General features: G+C 41.7%; 1 protein-coding gene across 1 annotated transcript; it reads left to right on the top strand.

The window, feature by feature from the left end:
- The first annotated feature begins 500 nt into the window (after positions 1-500).
- Positions 501-18,142, top strand: LOC146393673 (stereocilin). Its single transcript, XM_084932665.1, has 29 exons — positions 501-726; positions 835-1,971; positions 2,444-2,468; positions 2,579-3,149; positions 4,292-5,170; positions 5,250-5,312; positions 5,398-5,523; positions 5,846-6,012; positions 6,093-6,279; positions 6,504-6,619; positions 8,309-8,441; positions 8,538-8,720; positions 9,082-9,120; positions 9,201-9,377; positions 9,549-9,698; positions 11,139-11,197; positions 11,349-11,472; positions 11,557-11,639; positions 11,747-11,882; positions 12,348-12,550; positions 14,313-14,403; positions 14,511-14,682; positions 14,819-14,988; positions 15,302-15,457; positions 15,941-16,083; positions 16,538-16,686; positions 16,927-17,024; positions 17,714-17,861; positions 18,009-18,142. The coding sequence occupies exons 1-29, from the start codon at positions 627-629 to the stop codon at positions 18,095-18,097; spliced, it is 5,874 nt and encodes a 1,957-aa protein (XP_084788791.1). The 5' UTR covers positions 501-626; the 3' UTR covers positions 18,098-18,142.
- The last annotated feature ends 680 nt before the right edge of the window (positions 18,143-18,822 follow it).

The following is an 18,822-nucleotide window of genomic DNA, read 5'->3' as shown; positions in this document are numbered from 1 at the left end:
AACAGAGTGATAGAGGACACTGGGGGGAGGGGTGGGGAAGGAGAGTGAAAGGTAGAGAAAGTCCAAGCGATGGTGAAATAGAGAGTGGCACTCAGGAAGAGGTCAGTGCAGAGCGTGCTGACACCGCTCAGTGTGAGGAGGTGTTAGACAAACACTTCAGAGGATACTTACAGGCATGAATGCATAGGAACTGCAGGTAAGTTCAGAAAATAAGTTCTCTTCTTTTTGTCTTTAGTATAATTATCATTCAAAAGCATAGTTTTAATGAAACAGATGTATCCTGGTATTCTAAGGATGTACTGAAGTGTGAATATAAGAATCCTGTTTAACAGTCTTTAGATATCCATTCAGTGTAAAATGTGGACCCTTTAAATTTTCAGCCCCAACATTTGTAAGACTTAATTACATTACTGATACTTGTTTTAGCAGCCATGATGGTAAGGTGATGTGGTAGCCAGGCATTAAGGTTTAATATCCCCTTTCCACTGAGACACTTTACTCCTTAAGTCCAACCTCATCACCTAAAATGAAAAAGCATTTCAATGAGGGTTTTGTGAAATCAATAGCAGACTCAGTCTATAGAGCAACATGTGACACCAACGAGTCGCGGTGTGGGCTGGCATGAGATGAAGATGGCTATGAAAGGGTCGGAGATGGCTGCTCTTAAATTCACAAGCATCATAGTTTGTGCTGTTTTACTCAGACAAGGAGCACCTGAGAGGACAGGTGAGTAGGCCACCAAAACATGCTACCAAATCCACTTTTTTATGTATTTGGTTACTATCTGTTTATTACACAATGCTAGCTCAAGCTATCTCTGATGCTATTTTATAGGAGGTGGCAAGGAAGACCAGAAATATGCCATTCTGAAGGAGATCATTTCAGAGTGGAGTAAAGGAGGCGGTGCAAATCCACAGAGAGCTCCCACTGAGACAAACACCAAGGATCAGTCTGTGCCCACTTGGATGAGGAATATCGTGGGGGGCTTAAAAACGCTTGGTCTACTTCCCAGCAGGAATATGCCTTCTTTAAACAAGCCAATTAACAGACATCGTCTCTCTGGCTTCCTCTACAACATCTCCATGTATCTTCAGGAGATGGGTGCTGAGTTGGAGGAGGAGCCGGCAGAGCCAGACGAGGAGCAGCTTTGGGAGAAAGTGCTGCATTATTTCCTGCAGTCTGAAGGAAACGCTGCCCAGAATCAGTGGAACGGCCGGGTGCCACCCCGGCCCAGCGTTAGAGTGCAGGACTGGTTTCTGTCCCTCAGAGGTAGCCCACACTGGGACTGGCTCCTAGGCCTGCTGCAGAGCCTCATCACTCTATCAGAGCGTCAGTCTCACAGGCCCTTCTTGACTTTCATAGCTCAAAACTGGAGGACAATGAGTGCTGTGCTGGAAGCTGCTCTTCAGGCTCTCGTCAGCGGGACCTACGGTCAGGCCAGTGCAGGCCTACAAAGCTTCATTTGTGCACTGAAGGGTCGCACTGACTGTGCCTTTAGTGTCAGCTGGCTTCAGCAGCTGCTGCAGTTCCTAGAAACACGGAACTGGAAGCCTGTAGTTAGTTTGCACCCAGCAGGCGAAGCTGCTGAACACAGCAAGGGCTCGAATGCATTCGGACGTTTAAAGCCCTTCAGCTTGCCCCCTGAGGCCATGAGACAGAATGGGTTGTACGGAAATGCATCCGTGGATGAAATGGTAGCCACCGAGGAGGAGGCAAACTCCATGCAAAGCTTGCTGCTGCAGGCTTTGTCACGTTCGGGTGGAGGCGAGCGAGGAGGCAATTTGGCACAGAAAAATTTAGCTCTCGTGCAGAGTTTGGATGGGCTGAGGAGGGGCCTCCTGCACAGGGTGGGCAGTTCTGTCTATGGCAACCTGAGGGAGAAAGTATCAAGAGTCACAATGGCGCTGCTTGATGACGTTAGCAGCCTGGTGGATATGCCACAGCCCAAAACCCGGAGCCGGTGCTCCGCTGGTGAGTATTTATATGAGATTTGGTCTAAAGTTGTTCTCACAATTAGAAGAAATAAAAAGCAGGAGTTAAATTTATCTGATGTGGTTAGAAATCTTTGTTTTTGCATTTAAACACAAACTAACATCAGAATCTTTTCATAATTTCATAATTAAATAAGGTCACACACCCTCTTCCTGTAGTTTCCATAAAAAGTGCTCGTTCAGAAAACAATTTTAACCCAGAGAAACCCCCCAGGGAGAGGACAGTGACAGTGAATGACACTGCTTTAAAAACGTTATAATCATCCTGGCCAGTGAGGGCATCTGTTAATCCTCCCATTGATGTCAGTAACTTTATATGTTGGGCATTGTTAGCCGAGCTGCAGTGTTACATCATCCATGGTTGTGTACTGCAGAAGCTTCCAGCTGCTTTTCCACTACTTATTCACTTTGATTTCCAAATAATATTTCCTTTCTTATCGGTCTTCTTGAAGGCGACCTACGACAGCTCATCTTATGGTAAGATATATTAGAACTATAAATGACTTAGTTTTTGATTTAATTTGATATATTTTGCATTAAATATCTAGCAAAACAAAACAGACATTGTTCTGTCTGTGGATTTGTAGGGGAATAAGGCACAACGTGATGTGGAACACTCAAGCTTTGGGTGTAAGCTCCCGGGGCCTCCCGAGCTCCCTCCCATTCCTGTCCTGCCCTTCCACTGAAGGAGATGAGCCAAGATCACCAAAATCACCAGCTCAGTCAACCCCAAAAGCCACTCCCACTTCACGTAAAGTCTCCAACAAAAAGCTTCACATTGAACCATTAACTGCACCTAACAGCCAGTCACAAACAGAGACTAAAGAGAGCACCGGTCAGCAGAAGGAGATGGAGTACTCCACCTCTACAGAAATCCTGGAGGCCGCATGTAATGAATCCATCCCAGGCTTGACCGGCGTCTCTAACTTCACTGTATTCCTCTATTGTAAACTGTTTGACGGTGAGAATGGGTCAGTAAACCCTGCAATGGATCAGATGGAGCTCGACCTGCATGCTACGTGCTCTGATGCAGCCTGGTACCTGTCTGCTGCAGAGGAGGACTTCCTCTGGGTCCATGTCTGCAGCGAGTTCTTTGCCCATGAATTTAACAATACAGTGTGTGCCAACTCATCTTTCTGGCTGCAGAGAGCACATCAGGTAATGGATTACTTTTTAGATGAGTGAGCACGAGTGTCTTCTTGGAATTCAGCTTAGCAAGGAATACAAATTTGAGTTTTGGTTGCCTTTTTTTATCTTAACATACAGTCATGTGAAAAAATTAGGACATGCTGTGAAAGCCTGCAAGCATGTTTGGTCATATGGAAATTTAATATTCATTTTAACAATGGTGGGAGGTTCAAATTATAAAACTAAACAATTATAACTGAAGAAAACACATTTTAATGTAAAATGCAATACTTGAGTTAGGACACCGCTGCATTAATTTACATTAAAAATGGCCAAGGATTCACTCACAGGCGAATCACATCAGTTTGCACATGATTAAAACATCCTTACTCAGCATTTTAAAGGAGGCTCGCCCTGTTTAAACCTAAGATGCTGAGTTTGGTGTGCTCCTGACCATTGAAGTGAGAGTGAACACTATCATGAGATCAAAAGAGCTGTCTCAGGTCTTTCGATAGAAGATTGCAGCAGCTTATGAGTTTGGGAAGGGATTTGGAAAGATCTCAAAAGAATTTGAGATCAGCGATTACTTCCCAAAAATAGTCTACAAGTGGAGGACATTGAAAACAGGTCTGGCTGTCTGAGCAAGTTCACCCCGAGAGCAGAGTGCAAGATGCTAAAAGAAGTCTCCAAAAAAATGTCTTCAGGCTATTGCGACTGCTGATGTAAAATGCATGCCTCTACAAACAGAAATCAGACTGCACATGTTTAACTTGCATGGGAGAGGCCAGAGAGAACAAAGACTAGGACTTCTGGGATAATGGGCTGTACATGCAAATAATTCCTCAAAAATCTCACAGCTGAAGGAATTCTGCTGGATTGGAGGAAACCTTCCTCAGACCATGTCAGAGACTGGTAGACGGCTACAAGAGGCATCACTGATGTTATTTCTAACAAAGGGGGTAACACTAGCTATTAGGGGGTTGGGTGTCCTAATGGTTTTCACAGTTAGAATACAAACAAACTTTGTTAATATCGTTTGTTTAATTAATACATTTAATATTTGTTCTTTATGTGCAATTAAATCTTTTGTTTCCAGAGTTAAGTCGAAACAAGATTCTTAATAAAGAACTGTATATGCTGTGGGTTGACTAATTTCTTTTGTGCTGTTTCAGGCTGCAGTGACAAAGGACTATCATTTTTTTAACCAGACGAGCATAGATGAGCTGTGTGTGCAGCTTTCAGATGAGTCAATGTGGAATACAGGACTCAGTGAGAACTGTCTGGCTCAGTTGGGCAGCAGGTCTCTCAGTGCTCAGGCTTTCAGACACTGCTTTCTACCCAACAACTCAGTCCTGATCTCATCTCTGTGTGGCACTGACTCTCACCAGTCCTTGCCAGAGGGCAGGTGGGCTGCAGCATACTGTTCCAAAATACACAATGTCTCCCATGATGACACCACTTTGAAGACTTGTCAGTACAGAGAGTGGCCTGTGCAACATTTCACTAACTTCACCCTCCTGGAGCTCTGTGTGCAGACACGTGGACTGAGAGAGTACATTTGTCTGAATGCCACACTCTACTATCGGCTTTTAAGAACAAATCCTCAGTTTGCTGATGTCTGTGCTGATCTGCTGGCTGAACAGGAAGACAGGAAGTGCTTCCTCCAGAGGTTTTTTGACATGCTTCCAGCACCTTATGACTTTGATACGTCGCAGCTGTGCGTGGACCCAGCACCACTGCTGATGGATGTCCTGCACAAGCTGAGCGTGTGTGAGGTCGAGATGGGAGAACGTGAGGGTTTTTTAGTGGCGCTGGGATATGTGCTGCGAGTCTTAGATTTTATGGTGGGTCTCTCTTCGGGGCTGGACGAGGGAGAAAGAGAGGCAAGGCAGGGTCTGGGTCAGGCTATTCTCCTCTCCAGTCTCATCGACAACACATCCTGGTCCGCACTGCGGCCGGAAGCCTCCACGAGCGTTCTCCACACTGTGGGAGTGTTCCTACGCAGAGAGCAGAATGCCACACTAAAGGAGGACCTGCTGAGCTGCTTCAGTGTAAGATGCAGTTACTAACAGACATATTTGTTTAACAGACACACAATAAGTAAATAACCTGTTACTCCTGTTACATCAGCCAGTCCTCTGGGACCTCATCCAGCGTGATGACAACTCATCTGCTCTCAAGGTTCTGCTGCAGGTACTGAGCGTGTGCAGATTTACCCACATATAACACCTCACACATAGACTCACTGAGAGTTAAATTCAACTGAATCTCCCACCAGGAGTACCTCCAGATGCCAAGAGACAGCATTCGTACTCTAGTGATGTCGGCTGAGAAGGATGCAGTCAAGAGATTTCTCTCCCACATGCATCGAAGCTGGGATCAGCTTCAGGTTGAAACCAGCCAGGTTTGTTCTTCAACTTTTTGTACTTAAATATGTTTATTGCTAAAGCTTCCTCTGTGTAAGAAGCTAATTAGCTGGATAAATACACATAAATGAGCCCTTGTTGATTTCACTCAGTAAAACCATTCATCACAGAGTAAGGAGATGGAGAAGAATTGTAATGTGTTTTCTTTCATATGCATTTCTTTTGATTGGTGGTTATTACAGTAGGTTGCACTGTGTTGCTTCTGCTTTATTTGGATTCACGTCATGGTCCATGCATAGTTAAAGAGTGCCAAATTGAATCCACGTCCATTCCTGTCCGGCGTTTTGTTTTCTCTGTCAGGCCTCTCAAAAAGAGTTGCAGGCCATGGAAACAATGACAGCAGCTTTCATCCACAAGTTCCCGCGAGTGACCCCAGAGCTGTTTGTGGACCTTTCTCAGTTCATTCCCTTTATGTCTGTCTCTGACATAATGAGCTTCCCAGCCTCCCTCATCGTCAATGACAGCGTGTGAGTTGTGGGCCAAACGTGGTTATAGTTAATGTAAAACTTCTCAATGTGACGCTAACAGCTTCTGCAATGCTCTTCAGATTGACAGCCATCCGTGACCACAGCTCGGGGATGAAGTCCCTGCAGAAAAAGGCCTTTGTAAAAAGACTCCTGCAGTCTAGCGTGGTGGGTGATGTCCCTACATGGCCACCATACTTTCTCAGCTCCATCCTCCCACTTCTGCCTTACCTCCCAGTCAGTCATTTTCAGCAGCTGACATCACAGCAGGTTTGAGGGCATTTCTCTGATTGACATATTCTTACATGACTTTATCTCTTTTCATTAATGAATACCTACATGAATAAATGCTTCCATACACCAACCAATACCAACACGTATGTGAGGTTTTAGAGAAAAGTGTTCTCCACCACCACTATTAAAGACCTACTTTACCACCATGAAACTTTCTTTTCACTCTGCATGCTTTTTTCGTTTGTAATCCTCTCTGTCAGCTTGCTCCTTTGGTGGAGTTACTTGGCAATGGCAGTCTGGATGGAGTAAGGGGGCGCCATGTGCTGCGGACCCTCTTCAGTAGGAAGATAAATGTGACTGGTGACAACATAATGAGGTGGGATCCAGATACCTTAAACTTATCCAAGCTTATCCATGTCTAGAGTATTGTGCAAAAGTCTTGAGCCACCTCGCATTTCTTTAAATTTTGCTTCCGAGGAGTCAGACTTTCTTCAAAATTTCTGAGTAGTCTAGACCAATAGAGCAATAGTTTTTCTTTTTCTTTGGACATTGGCTGCTTTTTCACTCATTTTCAGACCAGTTCTGTATGTGATCAACCACTTAACACCAGCCTGTGAGTCACTCAGATATACCTGTTTAGGTGCTGCAAAAACATATAATTTGTTCCCATTTTGTAGTTGAATCTTTGAAGAATACCAAAGATAATACAGTTTGACAAGCATAAAATAGTATTTTTGCACCAAAAAAACTTGAAAACCTGGCATAGTGTGTAGTGAATCCTTAAAAAATGAGGAAACTGGACAACTGGAAGACAAAAACGTGTCAGGCCTAAAAAACTGTCCATAGCAGATGAACATGATCTCAAAACCAGGTCCTCAAGAAACAGGAAAAAAAAACCAAAAACAACAGCACAGACCTGACAGGTGAAAAATGCATCTGGTCCTTCAGCTGATCCGTCTGCTGTTCACTGAAACCTCATCAGAATTAGACTCAGTGGAAGGGTGACTGCCATTCTTAAGAAAAGGGAAAAAGGGAGAAAAGGCAGAGGTATGCCTCAAGGACTGGACTGAAAATGAGTGGCAACATGTTGAAATCCTCATCACTATGTACAGAGGAGGTTAGGAGAGATAGTCTACAGCCATCTGTAAAACACGGTGGAGGCTCTGTCATGGTTTGGGCTGCGTTCCAGCCAGTGGTGATGAAGATCCTGTCAAAACTGATGGAAATATAAAAACTAACATCTAATTTTTATCCACCATCAAATAGCATATAGAAAGCATCTGATTGGCATTTTTAAATGTTATTGTTATTTTTTTTCCAGAATGACAACAATCCCATACACACTGTTAGTTCAGTAAAAGCAAATGGAAAAACACACACAATGGATCACTATCAGTCATGGATTGGCCTCCCCAGACTGAAGCAGTCAACATGACTGAAGCAGTGTGGGATCATATTAACAGAGCACAAAACATAATGCAGCCAAAATCCAAAAAAGAGCTTTGAATGTCCTTCAAGAAGCCTGGAGAACTACTCCCAAAGACTACTTAGAGAAATGACAATAAAACTTGACTAACATGAACTGACTTTCAAGCTTGTGAAAACTTTAAAAAACTTTTTTATTGTATTTTCATTTATGTTTACTCATGCTTAAATAAACTGATGCCCCTATTTCCAATTTCCTGAGCCAACTGTAAAGAAATTAGGTATGTTTAAAGACTTTTGCACAATAATATTTGTTTGGTATTGTTTTTGCAAAGGAAGTTAACATGAATCTGGGGTCCATAGTTGTAGCTTAGAGGGCCCACAGCAATTTTCTTTTTTCCCAGAAAGTCAAGCTGATGATGATTAATAACAATAGTGAATGTCATTTTAATCAGACCCAATGCAACATATGTTATCTTTATTGTGCTGTAGTTTATTCATTCTGTAAGGATCTCTGTATTTAGCTGTGATTTATTTCATAATTGAACCCTTCATTTTGAAGTCTATTACAAAAAGCATTATGCCATTGAACTTAATGTTAAATCAAGTGATCAGAAAAGTGAATGAGTGCCTTTTGCAGATTAGGAGTCCTTGCCTGCTACATGGATCCATCCGACTTGGGCTCATATCTTCAGGACTCTGCTGTGGCCTCTGCTCTCTGGCAGCAGCTGTCTCAGTGCATATCCAAGGGCTTTGTCAGTGCCGGTGGCAGGGTGAGGGGCACGGGACAACTTCAGGTTACAGTCTCCTCTCAAGTATGTTTTCATGGCATGTCTGACTAACTCTGTTTCACTGTGTCTTATGAATAGCTGTCTTCTTGGTTAATACCAGCAGTTCAGACCCTGGATGTCAGCAGCATGGCTCCTCTGGAGCTGTCTGCTCTCAGTGGTCTGCTTCCCCAGTTGGGAGCTTCTTTTCTGCTGTCACTCCCCTCAGATCAACTCCTGGAAGTCCTGTCACAGCCAGGATTACACACATATTCCCCAGCACAGGTCAGCAGGGAATTATTTCTCTTGTCGTGCTTATCTTCTTCCTCCCCAAGTGTCACTGTAAATGTATAAATTTGAGTTGCATTTCGACAAAGTTTCCGATTTGTCAGGACAACTTCTAGTTGTTTTTATAAGGTGATGTGAAGCGTGTAGCAGTGGACCCCCCTTTTCAGAGAAATAAAATGCTAACCTTTACTGAAATATGTAATGCCAGGGATTTTTGGCATAAATGTAAGTCTACTATTAATTTGCATATAACTAATGAAAAGCAGGGAATAAACAGAGATGAAATATGTGTCCTGTGTGAACTTTCTTAAAATGTGGGTGTTTTGTTGGCAGACTTATTTTTTAATGCTCTTTGCAGGCATTTAAAATGTTATCCAAGATTTCGAAGGACACCAACGTAAGTGGAAATTTTAAAAATATTTGTGCTGAATTCCGTCCAGCTGCACTCTCACCTCTGAGTTTTTCTCCTCCCGCCAGCTCACCATGGAAAAACTGTGCCGACTGAAGCCGTTACACTCCGGTCTCTCCCCTGCTGTGCTCAGAGACCTCCAGTGGGCTGAGATCAGTGAAGCTGTCCACTGCCAGTGCTGGAGAACATTGCTAACTGAGCTTAAGCCTGGCCATAGAGCCATGCTATACAATGCAATGCAGGAGGTGACGGAGCTTTGTTTCTTCTCCTCTGCTTCTTCTCACTTTTCTAATCTTATGGTTTATTATTTCCCCTCTGGTGCCGCATTGAGTAAAAAAGACATTTGAGCAGGTTGTGACAAATTAGATTCAATAAAGCATAAATTCACATTTCTTATTGTGGTTCTGTTTCAGCAGGCTCTGCACAGAGACACGAAGAACACCACTCTGCAGCTAAACTGTCTTTTACCATTTGTCCCTCTGAGGGAGCTGATGCAGACCATGAGTGCTGAAATCATTTCGAGAAGCATCGGCGTGTACAGGGACATAGACTGGTCGCCACACCAGGTGCACCCTTTTACTTTAATCCCTTTTTTTGCATGCTGTTTAACATCACATTCATATAACAACAATAGCTCTTTTACAAAAGAAGAAACTGTTAGCAGCTTCAGTTTTCGCCCCCATTAATCTGCAACTCATAGGATATGCTTCAGGAGGCCCTTTCAGGATATTAATGCTCCATTCACATCAGCTGCCATCAAGCTAATTAGTTTGGATGTTGTACAATGATGTGGAGGAGTACAGCATGAATTAATAATTGGCTACCTTAAAGGGGTTTTGTCACAGCCAAAATTGTTTTAGCCTGCTTTCACCACCTATTCTCAGCCCAACAAGACTTCAGTCAAACCAATGAAGTTCCTTTTCTCTCATTATCTTCCCTGATATGTGCGGTAATCGGACTGATCATTGGGTCAGTGTTAAACCTTAAATTTCCTCTTAAAAACAGTACTAAATGTTTATATGAGCATTATGAATTAAACACTTGTCAAAGTGATCTTAAATTTCACCTAAAACCAATACTGCTGCATATATATAGTATAGAGACATTTATGATTTCTGGGGCTGATGCCAGCAGAGAGGGTGTGGTTGTTTATGCTGGTCTATTATGAGGATTGCTCTACAGATTAAAGTGGATCTACAGTGATAAAATCTTGACTGTTCTACACATACTGCTGGCTGTTTGCTCCAATTCACATTTCCTCTAAGCTACACTGGTAGCATAATTTCTCTTTTACTTTGCCATGTTTACAGTTGCACTTAGCTGTAGGGGAGAAAAATACCATCAACAGCAGGCAGAGCATCTGTGCTCATATTAGTCAGTCTCACATGAAGGAGGAAACTATCGTGAAGGACTGAGTGTCATATACAGTCTCGTTCTATTATGACGTGCTACATGGAAAAAAAGGATAGAATGGCAACTGAGCTGAAGTCACGTTTCTGGTTAAACAACGTGATGACACTATTTCTGAACTAACCTGCAATATGATTTTCATATTGTACAATATACATATGATATCTCTGGTTAACCAGCGTCTGCTTGTAAATATCCTCCAACCAGTGTGTGTGCATATAGAGTGGCTAAAATAAAAATTGAACACCAATTTTCTAAGTATATTTCTAGAGGTTCTATTGATATGACATTTTCAGCAAACGTCTGTAACAACCCATCCAATTCACACATGTAAAGAAGTCAAACTACAGATGTCCATAAATTATGTTATGTGTAATAATGAGAAACGAGGGTACTGTTAGTTTCACAAATGGCAATGCTAAAGTATATAAGGGACCAATTGTTCGTCACCGTTGAGGGAATTGATTTTTATTTTCCTGTTGGGGCTAAAAAAACTTGCCTTATTGCAATATCTGGAAACTGGTTTGAGTTTCTTTCTTGATTTTAAAGAAACGCACAGTCAAAATGCTGACTCATGCTGTTCCTTTTCTTTACAGACTCAGTTTCTATTCAGTAAGATCCATGAATTTCTAAACATTACCAGCAAGTCAGTGAGGTAGGTTTCACCCCAGCACTGATTTAATAATTCATTTAATATTTTGATTGCAAGCTAAAATAAAAACACAACAGAAACATCTGAAGTTTCATTTTCAGTCAGACACCCGCTTAGAAGACAGTCTAAATAATGACTTCTTTCTCACTCATAGAGATCTGGGTCATATCGCTGGTGGAATGAGCTGTGACTTTCTGAAGCTCTGGACCAATGATACAGATTTTGTAGAGCTGCTTCAGTTTGTTATTGAGCTGCCTGGAGGCATAAGACCTGCTCTGGTGAGGAATGTGAGCCATATAATATTTATGTTTCCATGAAAATGCATTTTTTCCCTGTACTAACAAGTTCAGATATGCCACCAGCGAAAATGTATCATAGAGGAACTGAGAAGACAACCTAAACTCGACCTCAATATTTTGAGTTCTGCGTTTTCTGCAACATTGCCGTAAATATCACCTCCTTATATTTGTATTTTACTCTTTTTTTCTGAATAAATGTTTTACTGTTTCTCTCGGGTGACTGCATTTACACCCATGCTCTGCTCTTTTCCAGGGTGACCATGATAGAGAGACTCTCTAATACATCCCTCAGAGCCATTTTGGACCACGTTCAAGCACAGTTTGCTGATTTTCTCAGACTGCCACATTATAAACAGACCAATTTAGCCGAGAAGGCCTTAACTGAGCTGGTAAAACACCCAAAATAACAGCTTATCATGCAAGATGGGCACAAGTTAACACATGTTTTAGCACGTTTTAGACTTTCTGTTGCTGTAGGAAGTAAACTTTATCAAGCTCAAATACCAAATTCTGCAAATTCCCAAAGTAATAAAATTCTAAACCATTATAATGAGAATTCAGAGCAAACCGAGAAGAAGAAGAGCATTTTCTCGATGAGTTAAATCAGGGCTTCAGTTAGTGTTTGTGTGTCACGTATTTGATTTGTTTTAACTCATTAATTTTGCAGAAAGAACATTTGTGTGTTCAGGCTTTTCACGCAGGCGGTTATAGTATTTAGAGAAAAACAGATGGAGAAAGTGCTTCAGAACATAACCCGCCTTTATCCTTTCAGCAGCTTTTCACACAAGTGAAGTCATTTCAGTGTGAAATCCTGGTAATCCGGGACGTCTCTCTCTGTATGCCGCGCTCCGCAGGGCTCTTCTCTGTCTGAGGGGCAGATTGATGGCACCGCTCTGGATACCCTCGGACCTTTGCTGCCTTTCTTAGACAGGGACAGTTTGGCTCTGGTGGACAGACGAGCGGTGGCTCTGCGGCTGGAGGAGATGAGAAATTTCTGCCTTCCTAAAGAGGCTCTGAGGGATATCAGTGCTCTGCTCACCCAGAAAGAACTGTTTGGGTAAAGCAACACATGTGTAGGAGTTTTAACACCTCAAGATAAGAATTAAAATATTGTTATTATTATTATTTTGGATTCACACAAACAAGCAGCATAAGCACTGAAAAATGAATTAATTAGAAAAAAAAGGTTACACCATGAAAAACTTAAATCGAAAATATATCAAACAGCACTGTGGAAGTCATGAAATGTAAGCCTGTAAAAATATATGTAAATAAATCAAGCCCACCCCATCATTTTTTTTATTTATCATATCTTTTATAAGTTGAAATATACTGACATAAAGGTCATGACTGCAGCATCAGCACACTCTCTTTTAGTTTCACTCCATCTTTTCTCTTCTCCTAACCTATCGCAAGTAACTGGGCACTAGTCTCATAAATATCTGTCTGTACATCGTACAGCACATCAGTGCAATTTATGTGATAGTTCAATCTGGACCGAAATAGTGCTGCTGCCCAGTGCTGTAGCAAATCGGAAATTTCACACACAAATAATGTACCAGCTTGGTTGTCTGAATCATTTTTGTACATTTTAGCCCCAACTGATCTCAAGTGACCCTGAAACCAGTACATACAATAATAACCTGTTACAAATTACCACCTCCAGTTCAATTCAGTTTCATTCATAAAGCACTAAATCACAACAAGAGTCGCCTGAAGTGGTGTTATAGCGACCCTACAGTAATACAGAGACGACGCCCTCTAAGCAAGCACATGGTGACAGCGGGAAGGAAAAACTCCCTTTTAACAGGAAGACACCTCCAGCAGAACCAGGCTCAGGGAGGTGCAGCCATCTGTTACACATAGCTGGGAGGGAGGGGAGGGGGACAAGACAAAAGACACTGTGGAAGAGAAACAGAGACAGATAATAACTAATGGTTAAATACAGTCTGCAGTCTGTCAAGCTGAGGATTATTCCGCGTGAAATGAAATTAAGAATCTGGATGAGTGGTCTCATTATGTGGTCTCAACTTTTAACAATTTGCAAAACAAAGCTTCTTGGTCCAAAATACAGTAAAATATACTAATCGCCTTACACTGACCTGTGAACTTTGTATTTCAGACACAATCCACATCCATTTGTGGAGAGTAGAATAATGGTGTAAAATACAAGTCCATTTGGGAAATCCCAGCACTGCTCCTGCACTAACACGTGGATTGTCACAATTCGGAGGATTAGGACCCAAATGTAAACTCAGGAGACGAGCAAGATTTAACAACTGTCAGACGTTTAATGAGGCTGGGTGTAGAAGTCCCACACAGCAATACAAAATCCACAAAGGCACAAAGAGAAACACACAGGGCTTGATAACTGGTTAAAAAGACACTGAGACGAAGAACCAAGGAATGACAGGACTATATATACTCAAACACACACTGAGGGCTAGAGTAACAGCTGGAGAAACAACATGTAGATGAAGCTAATTATGATTAAAGTGCAGGGAGAGCGACTTACAAAATAAAACAGGAAGTAAGAAATAATAACTGAACCTCTGTGGATGCAGAGACAGGAACATTAAGCTAACAAAACATACTAACAGAACACATACTCAGAACATGAGAGGAACAGACTTACAGACTTACTTGATAAACATCACTAAGACCCCAAAACTCTAAAAAAAGAATATAAATCAAATCCCAGACAATAAACACAACTCCTAAATTTCAAAGAACTAATAAAACCCCGGCTCCACAACCCAGGATAATAAGAGATTTCCCACTTTAAGCAGCAGTAATGAATACCTATTCTTGTTTTCCAGAGAGCCATCCAAGTGGCAAATTGGAGATGTAGAACATTTGGGTCGACTGGTGTTTGCTCTCTCAAAGAAGCAGATTAACTCCATTCCACTGGTAAGCAGCAAAAATCATTCAAATAACTACATTTATTTTACTTTCACTGGCTTTCTTGGAGACATTTTGACCTGCAGGAATTCATAATAAGGGTTTCTGCTGTACAGTCAGTGCTGAATAAAGACACTGTGGAGCAGGTCCTGGTGGGTCAAAGGCGCTGGGAAGACAGCATTACTGGTGGCGTGTGCATTACCCAGTGTATTGACCAGCATCGCCAGAGACAGCAGACTCAGAGCCTCATTCGGGGCATTGTGAAAGCACGGAGCCGGAGGGCAAAAAGTTCAGTAAATGTTTCTTTAAGTGCATGCTCTGTTTAACGCATTTTACATAGCTCTGTTAACTAGAACATATAAATGCCACCTTTTAGCATCTTTTCACTGAATCCGCATGTGTGGGTTTTTTTTTTCTTGAGCAGTGCCGGTTCCAAGCTGTGCAGACATTAGAGGGACATATCCTTCAGCTTGGACATCCACTCAGCTCAGCCGAATGTCACAGGAGGAGCTGAAACAGTGCGTAGAGGTGTTTGGTCAGGATTCTTTGCTGAGCTCAGAGCAGCGCCGGTCACTGTGGGTGAAACTCAGACAGGTCAGTTAAACTCCACTTACAGGACCATCCCCCACAGCACTCAAATTGTCCTCCTCTTTATATTTCTCTGTATATATCATCCCTTAAGATTGCTTCAGAGTCTGTCAGAGCGGGGCTCTTCTGTCTCTCCTTCATGTTTAGATTTTGACCCCATGAGGTGGATCTAAAACAAAAGTGGTAGCAATATATGTTCCAAAAATGTGATCAAAAATCTATAAGAGGTGCTAAAGAATTAAAATAATTGTGAGAGAAAAAAAAATATATATATATAGACTGTTGTGTTTTAGCTAAAAAAAAACCCCATTCAATCCAGTTGTTGAATCCAGTGAGAGAGCTGAGTGAAGATCAGGTGCTGGAGCTGGGCTCACTTGTGACTGAAATGCGAGAGAAGGACCTGCAAGACACTAACCTCTCTAATCCAGGTGTTTTGGCACATCTGGGCACACTGACAGACTGGAGCCCTAAAAAGGTGAGCTATTTTAAAAAATTATTTATTAATTTATTCTCTAAAACAGATGGGTGACAAATTAAACTAAAACCAGCCTAAACTGTTGGCACTGAATCTATAAGCATGTGAAGTTTTAAAGAAAGGTTTGAACTGGGTTCTTCTGTGTTTTGAAGTTTGAAAATAATGTCCAAATCTCCCATAGGGATGCAAATGGGTTCAGATGTAGAGACTCTGGGCTCTATTGCCCGATTCATGTCTTTTGCAAAGTCTTCAAACGATTTAGTGTCTGCCACCAGGATCATTTATTTCATTATGGGATAAAGATAGTCACTCAAGGCCAAGTATACTCAGACCATGTCAGCATACCCGATGCATAAGATTCACTGACTGCATTGTTGAAGGCTTTTCCTTTGAATTTGACCCCCAAATTTATGAAAATAAGTTGCAGAATCAAAACTTGAGTGTGTTAATATGAAAATTTGTGGTTCCTGTCTGACTTTTCAGATGAGAGCAGTGATTTTGAATGTTCTGCGGAAACGCAAACTTAAAGTGGAGCAGTTAACAGTTGTTGATCTGGCAGCATTTGGCCATCTGATCTGTGGTCTGCATCCCTCTGAGATAAAAAAACTGAGCCCCTACAACCTCAGGTCAGTGATATAAATTGCTTACCCACACTTCCTACATGCACTTATCTCTAGCTCTAGCTACAACAGAAACATGTAAAAGCAAGAAGGAGGAAACACAGCGATCCAACTTTATAAACAAATTATCCAGCATATGCAAGGGAACAATCACAAACTGGCAGATGTCAAACATAGCTATCAGCTTAGTTTGACATGATGGAGGAAAAAAAATATCTGTCAAATAATGCTACTCTCACAATCTGTCAAAGTAATAGCTCATAATGAAACTCCCTCCTGCTGCAACACAAAACTATCTGCTGTGGTTTTATGAATAAAAGAGCTGATATCACATGAACCTGCTAGCAGATGCTAACCAACAGCAGGCGGGAGCACGATTCTGAGCAAAACAAACCCAGTGAAAACGTTTTCTATCCTCAGAGGAGGAATAAAATCTTGAATCTTTTCCCCCAAACTGCAGTATGGCTGTTGTGTTCCTGCGGGAGACATCCCTGCCATGCACAGAGCAGCAGATGGAGGCATTGACAAGCTGTTTGTCCAGACCACAGGCCTTTGGTCCAGTTAATACTTGGGGACCAGAAGTTTTCACTGAAATTGGGACGTTGGCAGGTATAGTAGAGCATAATATCCCTTGGGTGTAAACTCTTTTTGATTAACTTTTTTAAAAATTGTTTCTTTTTAAAGAGGAAATGACAGCTCTTGGATGGATAGGTACAATTAAAAGTATCCCTGAGGGTACAGGCTCGGAAGTAAGAGGAAATGTTTCTCTACACTCCTCCTGTGATGTGACATGAGAAACATTAATTATCTCACTATAGCGCTTCTCTCTCTCTCTCCCTCTATGTCCAGCGGGCCTGCCAGACATGGTGCTGTCAGCCCTGCTACAAGAACAAGTGGGGGGAATCACCCCTGAAGCTATCGCCCTGATATCACCAAAAAAGATGGCAGTGAGTTTCATCACTTGTTTTAAAGGGAATCTCTTATGCCGATTTTTAGCTCCATCATATTCTTAGATCCAGTAGAGTAGCTTTGCATGATTCACAGATTAAAATAATCTTTATTTTTTTTATTCTGGCCCTTGGTGAAGCAAGCAGTCTTAGGTCATTTCCCTTTAAGTCAGCTCTCTTCTGATTGAGTGCCCTCTGCAAACAGAAGGTCTGCAGAGCAGGTGGGCAGCAATTTCCTTGCTTACAGCTGGAGACATCTATGTATCTGAGACAATCATTTTAAGGACATGCATAGCCAAGAGCTCTCTCTTTTTCACATGACTACATATTCAGTCATTCTCTTTTATCTTTTTGAAAATGATGAAAAACATTTTTTTAAGCTTGTGATTTTCACCAAATGAATATTAAATAAGTAAATATTATAAATAATGCACTAACTTACAGTGGGCCTCAAAAGGGTTTGTCTGTGATTTTTAATTGGACAGATAAACAGAACAGGATAGTTTTTTTTGCTGTAATACACATAATATAACATTTTATTTATATACAAGTTACTGAACTCGCCATAAAAATGTGCAACTCTGGAAATAACTGAGAAATGTCAAATCAAAGAAAACCTGATGCCATGTAATGTCTGCATTCCTGGAAATGAAAAAAATATTTTTTTGTGTTGGGTGTGCGCCTGACAGGTGGTGTTTAGTGCAGTTCAGTTGTCATGGTTGAGTGTGGAGCAGGCGTGGGCTGTCACTGAGGAGCAGTGGGCAGAGCTGGACAAGGAACAGAGACATGCTGTTGGATTAGCTCAATACGAAGGAGATGTTCTGCTGGAGCTGAGAGGCGGGTGTCTTTAGAAACAATACAACTGATAACCTCCCCCATATTTAGTCTGTTAAAGCCACTCTGCATGATACTTGTTTCTGATAAGCACTGAATAAGATTTGTGTGTTTGCTCATGATGTATTCTGTGTTCTCCTTCTTCCACAGGGAGAAACTTGGCTCCAGCAGCCCTGAACAAAGACATCTTCACTTTATGCTCACTGGCTTTGCACCTCTTCTTGTGGCAACTTATTTAAAAGACTGGAAGAACATTTAATTGTCCCTTTGACCTGGTATCATCATATTTGTACTTCAAATAAATAATTTGAACTGTTCCGTTTCGTCTGCGTGCTATTCCTTTAAATTGCATTGCTCTTGATTGTGCTTGGCTGCACATGTTTCTCTCTTATGTGGGTTATCAGCTTGGCAGAATATAAACTAGTTTATGTAGGTGTTTTGTCTGTAATGTTCTTTTGTTAGAACAATCTCACTGCAATAATTAATGTTTGACAGAGGATAAGACTTTCAGAAATTTGAGATATTTCATTACATTAATACACTGTGGTCTATACACTCATCAGACAATTTATTAGGCTCTGTTTGCTGCTACTGGGTTGGACTTGCTGCAAATCTGTTGGTTGCACATCCATGATCTGAATCTCCTGTTTCATCACATCCTAAATGTGCTCTACTGAATAGAGATCTGGTCACTGTGGAGGCCATTTGAGTACAGTGAACTCTTGCCATGTTCAAGAAAGCACTTTGAGATGATTTGAGCTTTGTGACATGGCCCAAAGCAGCCATTAGAAGATGGATAAACTGCAGTCATAAAGGGGTACGCCTGTGGTGTTTACACAATGCTCAGCTAGAACTATGGAACCTAAAGTGAGCCAAGAAAATTTTCACCACACCATTACCGCGTCACCAGCAGCCTGAACAGTTGACACAAGGCAGAATCGTTCAATGCGTTCATGCTTTTTAC

Source organism: Perissodus microlepis, chromosome 1 (assembly GCF_051167445.1).
Source record: "Perissodus microlepis isolate ML-2025 ecotype Zambia chromosome 1, ASM5116744v1, whole genome shotgun sequence".
NCBI lineage: Eukaryota > Metazoa > Chordata > Actinopteri > Cichliformes > Cichlidae > Perissodus > Perissodus microlepis.
The sequence above is the reverse complement of the archived record's forward strand: the minus strand, read 5'-3'. Positions and strand labels throughout refer to the sequence as shown.

Excerpts from the sequence above, each read along its gene's own strand:
- LOC146393673 (XM_084932665.1), top strand. The coding sequence starts at position 627 with ATGAAGATGGCTATGAAAGGGTCGGAGATGGCTGCTCTTAAATTCACA. Across the intron at positions 9,378-9,548 it reads TATACAATGCAATGCAGGAG|GCTCTGCACAGAGACACGAA; the intron begins GTGACGGAGCTT and ends CTGTTTCAGCAG. Across the intron at positions 14,989-15,301 it reads TGTGGGTGAAACTCAGACAG|TTGTTGAATCCAGTGAGAGA; the intron begins GTCAGTTAAACT and ends CATTCAATCCAG.